The 16,264-nt window shown below is 44.5% G+C and overlaps 1 protein-coding gene across 9 annotated transcripts in view; it reads right to left on the minus strand.

Moving 5' to 3' along the window:
* Positions 1–16,264, minus strand: part of LOC119966499 (partitioning defective 3 homolog) — a 939,848-nt gene that overhangs the window by 280,753 nt on the left and 642,831 nt on the right. For all 9 annotated transcript variants that reach the window (XM_038798290.1, XM_038798285.1, XM_038798283.1 and 6 more), the window contains one exon: positions 6,603–6,786. In XM_038798290.1, the coding sequence (XP_038654218.1) occupies positions 6,603–6,786 (184 nt within the window). The remainder of the gene's footprint in view (positions 1–6,602; positions 6,787–16,264) is intronic.

The following is a 16,264-nucleotide window of genomic DNA, read 5'->3' on the forward strand; positions in this document are numbered from 1 at the left end:
ATAAATTCCCAATCTAGCATGACAAGAAACAGGTGGTGTTTCATGCAACCACCATTCCCTTCATTAAAAAGCAAGAACTTCACATATCATGGAACGAGATTCCTGTATATATGTTTCAAGACTAAATATTAGTTACAATTCTAATACATAAAACATAGTATTAGGGGAAAAATGACTGATAAATGCATCAAAATACCCATTTATTACATTTATTCCTAAGAATTATTAAGGCTGTTGAGCAGAATATGCTTCCCTGTTAAATGACACTGAGCAGAGGGTGAAAAAAATGAAAATGATTACTGTTTCATGGCTAACAGAACAGATATTCAGGGGAAAATCTGCTTTTGATAATATGCACTAAACAGGTTCATCCTTAAATGGCTGAGACTGGGATTTGCATTTGCTGCTTTACAAACAGCACAGCAGAAACCATTCACGAACACTGGTAGCAAACTCTTTAAATAATCAGCAGTTAGCCTGCTGTAGAGCAAAGGATTTATTCAAGGCGTTTGCTGTCGATAGCAACGAATTTCGTGGAATGATTGCAACATAATAGGCTAACCAATGACTCCGGTCATAAATAAACTCTTAATGGCTATGATAAGTTGCAAAAATAGATCTTAGCCATTATTCCACCAATTTTGTTTTGTATCCTGAAGGCAGAAAGGTGCTGGCAGCATTCTGGTAACTTGAAAAAGTGACCGCTTTTATTGTGCTTAAAATGGCGAGGTCTGTGGAGAGTGTCACAAACGAGTAGCAATCTTACAATTCATATGCATGCAACCTCCAACAGGAGATGCTGGATATTAATCAGGGACAGGAATCCTGGTTGATTGGACTTCGGAAACAAGGTTCAGCATATTAAGTATTCCCCAATATATTTGTTTCAAGTATATTAGGTATGGTCTTTGTCTCAATTGGTTCTATGTCATGTTTATGTGCCTGTCATTAATGACGAACAATACCATCCCTTCTACAGGTCAAATAACAAGTTTAGAAGAAATCATGCTGATATTTGCTTCGGAAATCTACGACTAGCATTAATTATCTACCATTTACTTCCTGAAATCAGATCGCACTTGTGGTAAATAGTTTTCAGGTTAATTTCTATGAAATTGAAGAATGATCATTATTTCAGATGGGCAAAGTATATGTAACAAAATACATACCACTTAAATTTGAGATTATTTGCACTCCGGTCACCACTGAACAACCAAGTTAAATATTGCCACTTACGCTTGGTAATGGAGTCATATTTCTATCAAACCGTTTCTGAGCACCCTTATTTACAGTTATCAAGGAGCCTATAGCTTGGCCTCAGAGGTTTTGTTTTAAAAAGCCTTTAACATTGTAGAAATGTTTGTTTAATTATTTGCCACTCAGAAATATAACTGATGCTTGAAATACTCCACTGCAATTGATGAAAACTAACTTGAAAGGTGAAGGATTAAATATAAAGGTCAACAAATCATGGTCAAATTACACTGTGAATTAGCGGGGGGGTTTTGAATATGGGTGGATTTAACATTTGTTTTGGAAGGAAAGCTTTCAACATTATGAGTGTAGAATCGAGAGCTCTAGTGGCGCAATCGGTTAGCGCGCAGTACTTGTATGAATGTAGAATCAGAGACCAGGAAAGGGCAGACCTTTATTTTTAAATTAAGCTGCTTTATCATAAGAATGATTAAAGGACAACAGGAGGCTATTTGGCCCGCCGTGTCTGTGACACCTCTTGGCAAGGGCAACTCAGCCCATCCCACTCCACTGCCATTTCCCCATAGGACTTCAATTTCTATATCTTCAGGTTCTAATCCAATGCCGTTTTGAAAACAGTGATTGTATCTGCCACTATCCCTTCTCAAGTAACCCAATTCAGATCCTAACCATATACTACGGAAAAAAGCTTTTCCTCATGTCGTCATTTGGTACTTCTGCTAATCACCTTATATCAGTGCCCCCAGGTTTGCCACTGTCCCACCAATGGGAACACTTTCTCTCTATCTGACAGACCCCTCATAATTGTGAATACTTCTATCTCGAGTCTCCTCTCAACCTTCTCTTTTCTAAGGTGGACACCACCAGCTTATCCAAATCATCCATACAAGTGCTTCATCTTTGGAGCCATTGTTGTATATCCTTGCTGCAGCTTCTCCATTGTCTTCACATCCTTCCCAAAGTGCAGTGCCCAGAATCAGGCACAATACTACTGCCGAGGCAGAACCAGTGTTTTTTAAAACATCAGTTAACTTCCTTGCTTTTATACTCTATGCTTCGATTTATGCTGCTTAGAGCCCCATAAGCTTTTTAAATCACTTTCTCAACCTGCCCTGCCACCTTTGTGCACATATACCCCCCAGCTTTCTCTGTTCCTGTACCTCCACATCCCCTCCTCTCCCCAGCCCCTTTAGCATTGAGTCTTTTATTTTATATTGACTTTCTTTATTCTTTATACCAAAAAACTTGACACTTCTCTGCATTAAATTTTATTTCACCAGCTTTTTCATATCCTTTGGAAGTATCTCATTTTGTTCCTCATACTTCCAAATTTTAACCTCTTTCCTCCGCTTAACATATTCAAATTGAACTAATCCTCAGACTCATTCATTAATTGCAAAATAATTTTGAAAGGGCCCACGGTTAACCATGAAGGCTTCCATCCCTTCTTCAAATTCAGAACAGATGTCACTCTTGTTTATATAACCCTTCGCCCAAATTCACATGATCAAACCCACACTCGGTGGCAAAATCCCACCACTTAACCTTCATTTCAGCATCGTCATTTCCATTCATTGTGGGAAATTTAAAAAAAACAGTAGATTTCCTCTGGATCCATAGCACAACATTGGACTTTCAGTAGACTTTGGACTGACCTGTATTTTGAACTCTCTGATAAACAAAAGCTATTGATCTCCAAATCCAGCTCTACAAAGAGATCAGTGTGACCAACACATAACAGACAGTTCCAAATTCAATGCCCAACCTGTGTTGAACTGACTCATCTAGGCCTGTGCAGCAGTTGAAACATTTCAATTCACCTTAAGAATCTGGACTAAAAAGGGAAAATATCTGTTACAGTTCATGCTCCTGATCACTATCCAGTGGCATGTGCTGTAAAAAATATGCATGCCACTCCCGCTGTCGCTGGCAGGGAGGGTGCAGACTGTAAAGATGACAATCCTCCCTCTATTTTTGTTTATTTTTCAGTGCCTCCCGATCTTTATCCCACAGTCCTTCTTCAAAAGAGTTAACGGGCTGATCATGAGCTTTGTCTGGGCGGGAAAATCCCCGCGGGTGAAGAAGGCGATGTTGGAGAGGAACCGCAGCGAGGGAGGGCTGGCTTTGCCGAGTCTGGTCAATTATTACTGGGCGGCCAACATCGCTATGATAAGGAAGTGGATGGTGGGTACGGGGTCTATTTGGGAGCGGGTGGAGGCGGCTTCGTGCAGGGGCTCCAGCTTGGAAGCCCTGGCCACGGCTCCTCTACCGCTGCCGCCGGCCAAGTACACCACCAGCCCGGTAGTGGTGGCGACCCTGCGGATATGGGGCCAGTGGAGGAGGCATGTGGGGGAGATGGGGGCGTCTGTCTGGGCGCCAATCTGCGACAACCATCGGTTTGCCCCTGGCAGTATGGATGGGGGGTTCCGAGTATGGCGGCGAGCAGGGGCGGGAAGGGTGGGTGATATGTTCCTGGAAGGGAGCTTCGTGAGTTTGAGGAGCTTGGAGGAGAAATTTGGGTTGGTAAGGGGAAATGATTTTAGATACCTACAGTTGCGGGACTTTGTTCGTAGACAGGTCCCATCTTTCCCGCGCCTCCCGCCAATGGGGATCCTCGACAGAATAGTCTCTAGGAGGGAAGAAGGGGAGGGCAGAGTCTCGGATATATATAAGGTGCTCATGAGGGAGGAAGGGTCCCAGACAGAGGAACTGAAACTTAAATGGGAGGAGGAGCTAGGCGGGGAAATGGAGGATGGGCTGTGGGCAGAGGCCCTGAGTAGGGTAAATTCGACCGCGACATGTGCTAGGCTCGGGCTGATTCAATTTAAGGTCGTTCACCGGGCCCATATGACGGTGGCTCGGATGAGCAAATTTTTCGGGATAGAGGACAAATGCGCTAGGTGCGCGGGAGGACCAGCGAACCATGTTCACATGTTTTGGGCATGCCCTAAGCTGAGGGGGTACTGGGAGGGATTTGCGGGGGTCATGTCCCAGGTGCTAAAAACAAGGGTGGTGATGAGTCCAGGGGTGGCAATTTTTGGGGTTTCGGAAGACCCGGGCGTCCAGGGGGAGAAAGAGGCCGATGTGTTGGCCTTTGCTTCCCTGATAGCCCGGCGACGAATATTATTGGCGTGGAGGGACTCAAAGCCCCCGAAGACTGAGTGGTGGCTTGCGGACATGTCGAGTTTCCTGGGGATGGAAAAAATTAAGTTCGCCTTGAGGGGATCTGTGCAGGGGTTCACCCGGAGGTGGAAACCATTTATTGACTTCTTTGCGGGAGAGTGAGCGTCAGCAGGCGGGTGGGGGGAGGGGGGGGGGGGGTAGAGTAGAGTAGGAGGGAAAATATGGCGGGTAGTACCGGTGGGAGGGGAGCGGGCTTGTGCAGTATGTTACGATAGAAGTATTGAAAGTACGTGGATGTTTGCACACTTTTGCCTTTTTTGCTTTCTTTCTGATGATGTCTGTAACTGTTTATAAAGCCAAAAACTACCTCAATAAAATTGTTTATTAAAAAAAAAAATATGCATGCATTGCATCATATGAAGACTGCATCAGACTCATGTTCAGACAGGTTGTTCTCCACGACCATACTGACATAAAAGAAAATTACCGCAGATCTGAAACAAAAACAGAAAATGCTGGACAACCTCAGCGAGTCTAACAGCATCTGTGGAGAGAGAATGGAACAAGGTTTCAAGTCTGTATGCAGACTCAAAACATTAGCTCCGTTCTCTCTCCACAGATGTTGCCAGATCTTCTGTCCAGCATCTTCTGTTTCTGTTCTCCATGACCGAAATTGCCTGCTGACTCTCATTGCCTGGGTTGAGGCACAAAGAATGGTCAGGTAAGTGAGGCATGAGAAGGCTGCCCCAAGAATCAATACCTTCTGGAGAAAAGGGAGGGGAGAAATGCCCATTAAATGATACATTTCTTGAACATTGCATAATAGAATTAGAAGTTTGGAAGAATATAAGACGGGTTCATCGGGGAATGTTCCATGAATTTGATTGGAAGAAACAAAACTAAAAAAGTGTTAACAGTTTATGGTTAATGCAAAGAAATCCACTGGAAACACGATGCTCACCTTTTCCTGCTCACCATGATCTTGCAACAGCAGCTGTGAACTTGCACAATATCAGTCATGCTTGTTTCACACATATATTTACACAAATTCAGCCTGCCCTCAAGCTGCAATCTAAGTTTTGTCAAATTTTAGGATGTGCAGCTTATTTATTCTTTAGTGAGTTGACATGCCTCTGTCAATGCAGCAGAACTGAAGAGTTTCAAAAAGCATTCCCAAGCCAACGATACAAGCACACTGCCAGTAATGAGATCTGTCGGTGCTGACACACTTAAGCTGAAGATCAAGCTTTTTTTAACTCAAGGTAAGAAAAAAATGTTTCCCTATTACACAGAAGATTTTTGAGGAATGTAAATAAGCCCAAACCCTCTGAAGCCTTTCATCTTATTTCACCAATTGAGGATGCAGTTTTTTGAATTATGTATATAACATTTGACAATTGCAGCAGGGGATCAGACACCAATATTTCCCCCAGTTGTACAAGTACTACCTGGTTGGATCAAATCACCATTCTACACACCAATAGATTGCTAGCACCATTACCCAGTAATTGATTAAAGCATTAAAAAGTGAACCTGCCTTTTGCTCCTTTAAATTACCAATGAATGGAGCTTTGGCTGAACTCCACAGCTTTGAATTATTCATAGCTAATGAGATTGATGAGAAAAGCTTTTTTTTTGTGTGGCATATGAAATTATTGTAGATTAAATAAAATTATAATATTAAAAGTCAATGGTGTTATTCAAACTCCGGGTAAGCCAACCAACCAGCACCCTCTTCTCATCCAGCATAAATTTATTGTTTTCCCTCGGTATTTGGTATTCTTGCGAATTGTCCCGATGTGTCCACAATGAAAAGAATCGACAAAATGTCTCTTGTTTTCAGCAAGACTCAAGTTCTGTAGCACCAAATGACTAAAATCACAACTGGGAGTTTCTCTTTCTGATCGCTATCAAATAGCCTCTGCTGGAAAGTGCAGAGAGAGATCAGAGTTGGACGGGATGGATTCACGTGGGAAACTAAAAAGCCTGCCAACATTGAGGAGCAATAGCTGCTGGTGACTATGGAATGGCACAGCAGCAATGCAACATGGGTTCAAGGGAAAATAAAGAAAATTGGGACAAAAAGTAATGGTGGAGGGGGAGAGTAGATAGTGGATGGAGAGAGAGAGAGAGAGAGAGAGAGAAGGAAGTATCACAGACAGCTGTTACTAAAATATAACCAATTATATGATCCATATCAGTGACAACAGCTTGAAGGGATAGTATTAAAATTGACCAGCACTCAGCTGAAACCATGCTCTTACCCATCTGTTTTATCTTTATCAGGTTCTTTCACCCACAGACCAGAAGTTACAGAATTCACTTCTTGATGATAACCCACAGATGACTGGTTGGACAGTCGAGGAAGATTGCCAGGCGGTCTGTCATCTTCAATAATAACTATATCGTCTTGGGTCATGTTCACCGTTGGAGACATATGGTAGTTACCTGCAGACAGAAATTAAGTGTTTTGGTCAAAAATAACACAAATTTTAACATGCCGATTGGAGCTCACTGCATGGTGCATTACAATTAAAATTAGAAAATACCTTGAAAGACACCACTTTTAATCCCCTTTTTTGTTCCTTGTTACATGTTTCAGATATTACAAAACCATATCCTCGAGTTAAAGATCAGAATAAATGTTACTAATTTTACTACTGAATCTCATTTGTTCACACGAATAAAGTAAATCTTTTTTCCTTCACTGAAAGAATTCATAATTATCTTGCTCAGCTTGAAAACATCAATGCATCAATGAAAGGAAGGCTGCACTTATTCCGGGCCACTCTTTTTGATCTTGGTCATACTATGGAGAGAACTGTGGAAAAGCAGCAGAACATCCTCCACAGGGAAGGAAAGAAAAAACAAGCAACACAATACGAGTGGGGGGGTGGGTGAGTTGTGAAGAGACAATGAGCGGTCAACCCAAGCACTGCCAAATAACTCTTAACAGCTGGCTCAACAGCAGCACAGTCAGAAACCCAGAAGCAGGTTGTTTGCACACATGTCTTCTTGGCTGGGAAATGGTGCATCACTGGGTAGAAGGATGGGTGGGTTTTTTTGGGTACAGAGAGAAAATGCCAAAAAAAAAGAACTGACTAGATTTACAATAGAGGTGGGGTTTTTTTGCAAGGGTTATACATGTTTAATATTTCAAAGAGTTGAGAATAAACTCCAGGTGCATACAGAGACATAGACATAGAATTTACAGTGTAGAAGGAGGCTACTCGGCCCGCGTCTGCACCGACCCTTGGAAAGAGCACCCCACACCTCCACCCTAGCCCATAACCCAGTCTAACCGTTTTGGACACTAATGGCAATTTAGCATAGCCAATCCACCGACCCTGCACATCTTTGGACTGTGGGAGGAAACCGGAGCACCCAGAGGAAACCCAACCCGTGCAGATATGGGGAGAACGTGCAGACTCTGCACAGACAGTGACCCAAGCCAGGAATCGAACCTGGAACCCTGGAGCTGTGAAGCAACTGTGCTAACTACTGTGCTACTGAGCTGGCCATACCACAGCTTCTTTTCTGTTTATTTAAGAACCTGCGATATTTTTAATCACACTGTCTGTATGTTGCAACTCGAAAAGTCGTTTTACCAGCCTCATGCTGGTAGGCATGGCCGTGGGGGCCGTTGCTGCTCTGGGTAAAATATACCACTACATGGAAATGAGTCAAGGCTGCAGGTGGCCGAATATCGAGCCCCAGAACCTTATGTCAACACTGCTCTAAAATTGACATAAGCCTCCCATCCATAAGATAAAAAATGACAGTGGTGCTTTATTTCACAAAGTATTAGTGGTCACAATTTTAATTCACAGGATTGTTGCTTTCATATCTTTAAATGAAAAACACCACATAATATTTAAGTATAATCATAGAATCCCTACAATGCAGAATGAGTCCATTCAGCCCTTCGAACCAGCATCAACCCTACGATGGCCCACTCCCCCATCCGATCCTCATAATCCCACCTAAACTTTAGATGCTAAGGGACAATTTAGCATGGCCAATCAGCCTAACCTTCACGTCTTTGGACAATTGGAGGAAACTGTGGGAAACCCCCCACAGACACGGGGAGAACGTGAAAATTCCACAGTCACCCAAGGCCGGAATCGTACTCAGGTCCCTGGCATGCAGAGGCAGCAGTGCTAGCCACCGTGCCACCAATGATTGAAACAAAGTCTAGAATTTTATGAATTTAGCTTTCAATAATTTCAAGTTAAACATTAAGAATTCTTGTTCTGTGGGCAAATTGGATGAAAGGCCGAGACCAGACACTCACAATAGTATTGTTGGCTTTCACTGCATCAGGAAATGTGGGTTAAGGACTTTGGTAAACTTCAATATGGAAATTACCTACTTGATTGTCGAGCAAAATGTTTTTGCATCAACATCACACATATAGGCTTAAAACAATTGGTACCACCAAATTATAGAAAATAGATTCAACAATAGAAAAATGGTGGTACCAGAGGGGTCAGATTCCAACAAATTAAATCAAACTTTTCCAGACCTGATGTACTGGGCAACTTAAAATTAACTAATGGCCTCATTAACATATCTAGGAAAAACATTTCTCTTTCCTCCCTCAACAAAGTGTGTTTGAAGAAATCACTTCAGTCAAAATTAAATAAAATCTTGAAATCAAACGTAAATCAGGTTTTTTTTTTGGTTGCACTATTCTCTTGGAAACACCAGATAATTCTCATTTCTGTTCCTCATCAAACATCTGCCATCGCTAACCTTTTGAGTACAACGGAGATTCCTCTTTGGGTAATTCTCAGACTCTGCCCAAGTACTGAAGTGCAAGATTCATACCATCTCAGGGGAATGCATCATGCCTTTTGAGAATTTCTCACTGTGATGAGTTTAAATCTCTGTTCTCCCCTGCTGTGTTAAGATTGATTGCCTGTAATAAGCAGGTAGTTTTCAGAATAAGAACTCCTGTGTACCTGCTTAATACATAATACATCAAAATAAAAAGATGGCAGCTGATTCCGATGTTTCTGAGAGAGTTTGATTTTATTCATAGGCATTCTGCTTGTAAATGGCCTACTTCTTGTGGGTTCACAGACAAACTTGTTTTCTATTTTAATTGTGCAGTGGTTCTGTCGCTGAAGATGATGGTTTGCACCATGCTGGTCAACACGGTTAGCATTGCTTGGTGTAACTCAGGAACCCCACTCTATCACAGCAGTCTCTGTTGCATTTGTTGCAAATGAAGGCAGTGGGCCGAGAAGGTGCACGATTTGCTGGGCTCGGTTTTGTCCAGGTCTTCTGCTTGGCCAGCTAAGTTTTATATTTTAAATGTCCTTCCAGCTAGCATGTCCTTCATAGGTCATGGTTGCCAGTGGCTGACTCCCAGTTGCCAGTGTCAATATCACCTTCCTCATATCTCGCTTACATGTGTCCTTCTAACGGAGGCACCCAGGAGGTCCTGACCCAGTGGCTATGTTATGATCCCAGCTGATGTTACTATTGGACGAGTCAGATCCCAGGGTCAAACCTGGCTTGATAGATCCTAACTTTTATTTTTTGTTCAGCTACATGAAGGGCCACCACTGAACAGTCACAGGAATCAACTGACAAACTTTTAACAAAAGAAAAAACATTTGTTAAACAAGGAAAGAACTAGAGATGACTCCTTCACCTAAACTATACCGTCACAGATTTATAAAGATTCATAAAGATGACACAAGTCACAAGGCTTATTGTAAACACTAATATTTTCAGTAAATACACAGGCCATGTAAACCAAGAGACGCCTGCGGTCAGACACACCACACTAAAAAACCAAGTGGCAGATACCACCCCAAACAGTTTCTATGGATTTATCATCAATTCTCCTCAGATGCTCGTCACACTGTGAGCCAACTGGCCGCACGGGAACTGATTCCACACGAGGGTTCCTGATCTCCACTCTTGTAGGAATACGCCTTTGCTTTCTCTTGGATGTCATCACCAAGGATCCACCTCCAGGGTTTCAACTACTCATTCTGATATTCCCCTGCCCTGGCACACCATATGAATGCAAGCTTCGCCTTCCATGCAATCTATCAGATACCCAGCCACCAACAGAACACCACTGCTTCACAGGCCTATAGTAATGACTTAACGTTTTGGACTCCTTGGTATTCTGGCTTTTCACCTCACTTTATGTCTGCCTCCTGTAGCTTTTATTTTTGGAGTCTTCCGCTGTTCCTCACTTTTAACTTCACTGAATAGGACCTGTTTTCCAGATTACTGCTCCTTTGACGAGAAGGTCTTTTTGGAACTTCCTTCCGTCCCTCTCCCTGTTTTTTGGATCTTTCTGTTCTTTATCATAGAATTTATCATAGAGTTTACAGTGCAGAAGGAGGCCACTCGGCCCATCGAGTCTGCACCGGCTCTTGGAAAGAGCACCCTACCAGAGGTCAACATCTCCACCCTATCCCCATAACCCAGTAACCCCACCCATCACTAATGGCAATTTTGGACACCAAGGGCAATTTATCATGGCGAATCCACCTAACCTGCACATCTTTGGACTGTGGGAGGAAACCGGAACACCCGGAGGAAACCCACGCACACAATTGTGCTATCCACAATGCTACTGTGCTGCCTTTTAGTTTGGGGCCTGCACTCTGCAGTCTCCCTTCATACCGGTTCCAGCAGGTTATGTAAAACGTTGAGTATTTTGGAGTTCCTTATTTCAACTGAGGGGCAGCACGGTAGCATGGTGGTGAGCATAAATGCTTCACAGCTCCAGGGTCCCAGGTTCGATTCCCGGCTGGGTCACTGTCTGTGCAGAGTCTGCACGTCCTCCCCGTGTGTGTGTGGGTTTCCTCCGGGTGCTCTGGTTTCCTCCCACAGTCCAAAGATGTGCGGGGTTAGGTGGATTGGCCATGCTAAATTGCCCGTAGTGTCCTAAAAAGTAAGGTGAGAGGGGGTTGTTGGGTTACGGGTATAGGGTGGATACGTGGGTTTGAGTAGGGTGATCATTGCTCGGCACAACATCGAGGGCCGAAGGGCCTGTTCTGTGCTGTACTGTTCTATATCTGAACTAAAACTGCTTTCTGTTCCAATGGTCTCTGTTACTAGACAACAGCCCAGTTTGCTTACCATGTGATTGCTTTAGAGTCCTAATATGTCATGAAATGCAGGCACCTTTTAAAGTGAAAATAAACTCCAGTTTCCTTAACACTCAACTGCAGAAATATAAATCAAGCTCAAACTCAAAGCCACATCTCATTCCCAACACCCACAAACACAAATATAACTCACTTAAAATTCTCCATTTTTAATACTAGTTCACTGTACTTTGGGTATGCAACCATCACCCACCAACTGAGCCAACACAAATGTTGATGGCTCAGCAATAAGTGTATGCTGATGGTATGAGATGCTTCAGGACCTCAGTTAGTGAACTTGACCAGCCAAGATATGCTAACGATAGATCTGATAGAGAAGGTGGAAACTGTTCAGCCTTTTCTCCTGCCTGGCACTTGTTGTCCAGGTTGCATCATTGTGGAGGAGCGTTCTGGGGATGCAGATTTGATAAGACTCGCAGTTTGTTGTTCTCACTAAGGTGCTGTTGTTCCACAATCTCTTACTCAGCTTGGACGTAACAGCTGCAGGTTTTGTGATGTGTGATGATTTTAGCATCAGGTGGTAGGTTACAGGGGATTGTAGAGCAAAGACATGTGAAGCTATCAATGCCCTCCAGCATCAGATTGTCAATGCTGTTGAATGGGGATATGGCAACTTCCTGGATCAGCAACACCTTGGATCATAGCTTCCGGATGCTGATGGTCAAACAAAAATCTTGACCCTGTCTATTTGCTGCTGAAGGTGTTCCTTGGTGTAGTGAAACATTGTAAGCCTTGGGAATATTTCGAATGAGGACTTGGTGCACCTTTATTTTGGATCTCAGGTAAAGAAGGCTGAACGGCTGTCCATTTGTTCTGATATGCAAATGGATATCTTCTATAGAAGACCTTAAGGAACGTGACAGTAATAGAATGCAAAAGGGTGCCGGTGCCAGAAGGCAACCCTGTTTAGCCACTGCCGATTTCAACAGGTTCCGATGTTGCCGCATTAAAGCTGGCCTTACCCATCATGTTCTCATGGAAAGAGGTCGCATTGAGCAGCTTCAGTGGGTAGCCAATTTTCTCCAGCAGCTTAAATAGACTGCCTTTGCTCACATGTGCACTTCAACAAGGCCAGCCATGAGAGTGTACTGCCAAAATTCCACCAGCACATCTCCTGTCCCACCAGTCTTGGCCACTGCTACTCAAAAATCAAGCGCGACTACCGTTCCTTCCCCCAACCACACTTTGGGAAATCAGACCATAAGACGGTGTTCCTTCTCCCGGCATACAAGCAGAAACTCAAGTGGGGGAATGATGCCAAGAAGGTCATGCAGTGCTGGTCTGAGGAAACAGAAGAGCTCCTACATGACTGCTTGGAGACAGTGGGCTGGTCCATATTTAAGAACTCAGCGACCAACTTAACGGAGTATGCCACCACCGTCACAGACTTCATCAGCAAATGTGTGGACGACTGCGTGCCAAAGAAAGCAGGACGTACATTCCCCAACAGGAAACCATGGCTCAATCGCGAGATTGACTCCCGACTGAAGGACAGGTCTGAGGCGTTCAAGTCAGGCGACCCTGACCTATACAAGAAATCCAGGTACGACCTCCACGAAGGCATCCTAGATGCCAAGAGAGAATATCAGACCAAGTTAGAGTCACAGACTAGCGTTACAGACTCTCGGTGGTTGTGGCAAAGCCTAAACAACACAGCGGGCTACAAAGCGAAGCCGAGCAGTATCTCCAGCAGCAGCGCACCCCTCCCCGATGAACTCAATGCATTCTATGCTCGGTTCGAGCAGGAAAACAACAATCCGCTGTTGAGTGCCCCAGCAGCCCATTACACACCCATACCCACGATCACTGCTTTCGAAGTCAGATCGACTTTTGTGAAAGTGAACCCTTGGAAGGCGATAGGTCCAGACGGGATTCCTGGTCATGCACTGAGACAGCACGTACCAGCTGGCAGATGTGTTCGCGGACATCTTTAACCTGTCCCTACTCCACTCCGAGGTCCCCACCTGCTTCAAGAAGACCACCATCATACTGGTGCCAAAGAAAAACCAGGCAACGTGCCTCAATGACTACCGTCCGGTAGCCCTGACTTCAGTTGTAATGAAGTGCTTCGAGAGGTTGGTCATGCTCCATACTCCATACTCCCAGAATGCCTTGATCCACTGCAATTCGCATACCTCCGCAGCCGGTCCACAGCAGACACCATCTCATAGAGTCTCATAGAACAGTACAGCACAGAACAGGCCCTTCGGCCCTCGATGTTGTGCCGAGCAATGATCGCCCTACCCAAACCCACGTATCCACCCTATACCCGTAACCCAACAACCCCCCCCCCCCCCTTAAACCTTACTTTTTTTTAGGACACTACGGGCAATTTAGCATGGCCAATCCACCTAACCCGCACATCTTTGGACTGTGGGAGGAAACCGGAGCACCCGGAGGAAACCCACGCACACACGGGGAGGACGTGCAGACTCCGCACAGACAGTGACCCAGCCGGGAATCGAACCTGGGACCCTGGAGCTGTAAAGCATTTATGCTAACCACCATGCTACCGTGCTCCCTGGCCCTACACTCATCCCTAGAGCATCTCAACAACAAGGACTCCTACATCAGACTCCTATTTATTGACTACAGCTTCGCCTTCGACACCATAATCCCAGCCAAGCTCATATCAAAGCTCCAAAACCTAGGACTTGGCTCCTCACTCTGCAACTGGATCCTCGACTTTCTAACCCATAGACCACAATCATTAAGAATAACAACACCTGCTCCATAATAGTACTCAATACCGGGGTCCCGCAAGGCTGCATGCTTATTCCCCAACTATACTCCCTGTACACACAAGACTGTAGCAAAATTTGGTTCCATCTCCATCTACAAGTTTGCTGACGATACGACCATAATGGGCCGGATCTCGAATAACAACGAATCAGAATACAGGAGGGAGATTGAGAACCTAGTGGAGTGGTGCAGCGACAACAATCTATTCCTCAATGCCAGCAAAACTAAATAGCTCGTCATTGACTTCAGAAAGCAAAGGACTGTACACACCCGTCAGCATCAACGGGGCCCGAGGTGGAGATGGGTAGCAGTTTCAAATTCCTAGGGGTACACATCTCCAAAAATCTGTCCTGGTCCATCCACGTCGACGTTACCACCAAGAAAGCACAACAGCGCCTATACTTCCTCAGGAATCTAAGGAAATTCGGCATGTTCACATTAACTCTTACCAACATTTACAGATGCACTACAGAAAGTATCCTATCGGGCTGCATCACAGCCTGGTATGGCAACTGCTCAGCCCAAGACTGCAAGAAACGTCAGAGAGTCATGAACACAGCCCAGTCCATCACATGAAACTGCTTCTCATCCATTGACTCCATCTACACCTCCCGCTGCCTGGGGAAAGCTGGCAGCATAATCAAAGACCCTTCCCACCCTGTCTACTCACTCTTCCAACTTCTCCCATCGGGCAAGAGATACACAAGTCTGAGAACACGCACGAACAGACTCAAAAACAGCTTCACCCCCACTATTGCCAAACTCCTAAACTGCACTCTTATGGACTGACCTGATTAACACTATACCCTTGTATGCTTCACCCGTTGCCAGTGTTATCTAATTACATTGCGTACCTTGTGTTGCCTTATTATGTATTTTCTTTTATTTCCTTTATTTTCATGTACTTAATGATCTGTTGAGCTGCTCGCAGAAAAATACTTTCCACTGTACCTCGGTACACGTGACAATAAACAAAATCCAATCCAATTTTCAAATGCCTTGGCGAGATCAATGAATCATGGTCTCCTTTGGTCACAGCATTTCTATTGCAGCTGCCAGACTGAGATCATATCAATTGTAAATATTCCAATTCTAAAATCATACTGGAATTAGGGGTAGATACACTCAGCCAGGATCTGCAGTCTAACAAGAGCAACAGAGGTGAATACTTCTCCCATGAATACAGTAAGAAGTCTTACTGTAGGTTAAAGGTTAAAGTCTCAGGTTAAAGTCCAACATGTTTGTTTCAAACACTAGCTTTTGGAGCACTGCTCCTTTCTCAGGTGAATGTTCCCACCAGTGACAGAGGGAGACCATCCCACCTTGCCAGATCAGCTTTCAATCTCCCCACCAGAACTAGAAATGTTGTACCTGCGGAACCCACCCCAACTCCCAGGCAACCTGCACCCTCAGGTAGCTAAAGTGAGTCCCTGCCCTACGGAATGACAAACCCCCACCCCTGCCCTCATCCCCGGCCGAAACACCACAAAATACTCACTCGTCTAGATTTAGTTTGTACCCCGAGAAAGACCCAAACACTCAAAGCAGCTCCAATATTCCCCCTATCGACACACTCTGTTCTGACACGTATAACAGCAGCTCATTGGCATATAAAGACACCCTATGCTCTATCCCCCCCCCCCGTGAACTATTCCTTTCCATACCCCCGAACTTGTTCATGCGATGGCCAATGGCTCAATCACGAGTGCAAACAGCAGGAGGGACATAGGACATCCTTACCTAGTCCCACGGTGGAGAGAAAAGTATCTCGAGCTGATGTTGCTTGTGCGGACACTTGCCCTCGGCTCCTTATATATTAGCTTTACCCAGTTCACAAATCTTGGTCCAATCCCAAACTGCTCCAGAACTCCCATTCTACCCGGTCAAAAACCTTCTCAGCGTCCAATGCCACAGCTGCCTGTTTTCTTCCCCTCCAACGGTGCTATAACGACATTCAATAACCTTCTAACATTTGAAAAGGGTTGCCTCCCTCTCACGAACCCCGTCTGATCTTCACCTATCACCTTTGGGTGGCACTCCTC

Source organism: Scyliorhinus canicula, chromosome 5 (assembly GCF_902713615.1).
Source record: "Scyliorhinus canicula chromosome 5, sScyCan1.1, whole genome shotgun sequence".
Taxonomy (NCBI): Eukaryota; Metazoa; Chordata; class Chondrichthyes; order Carcharhiniformes; family Scyliorhinidae; genus Scyliorhinus; species Scyliorhinus canicula.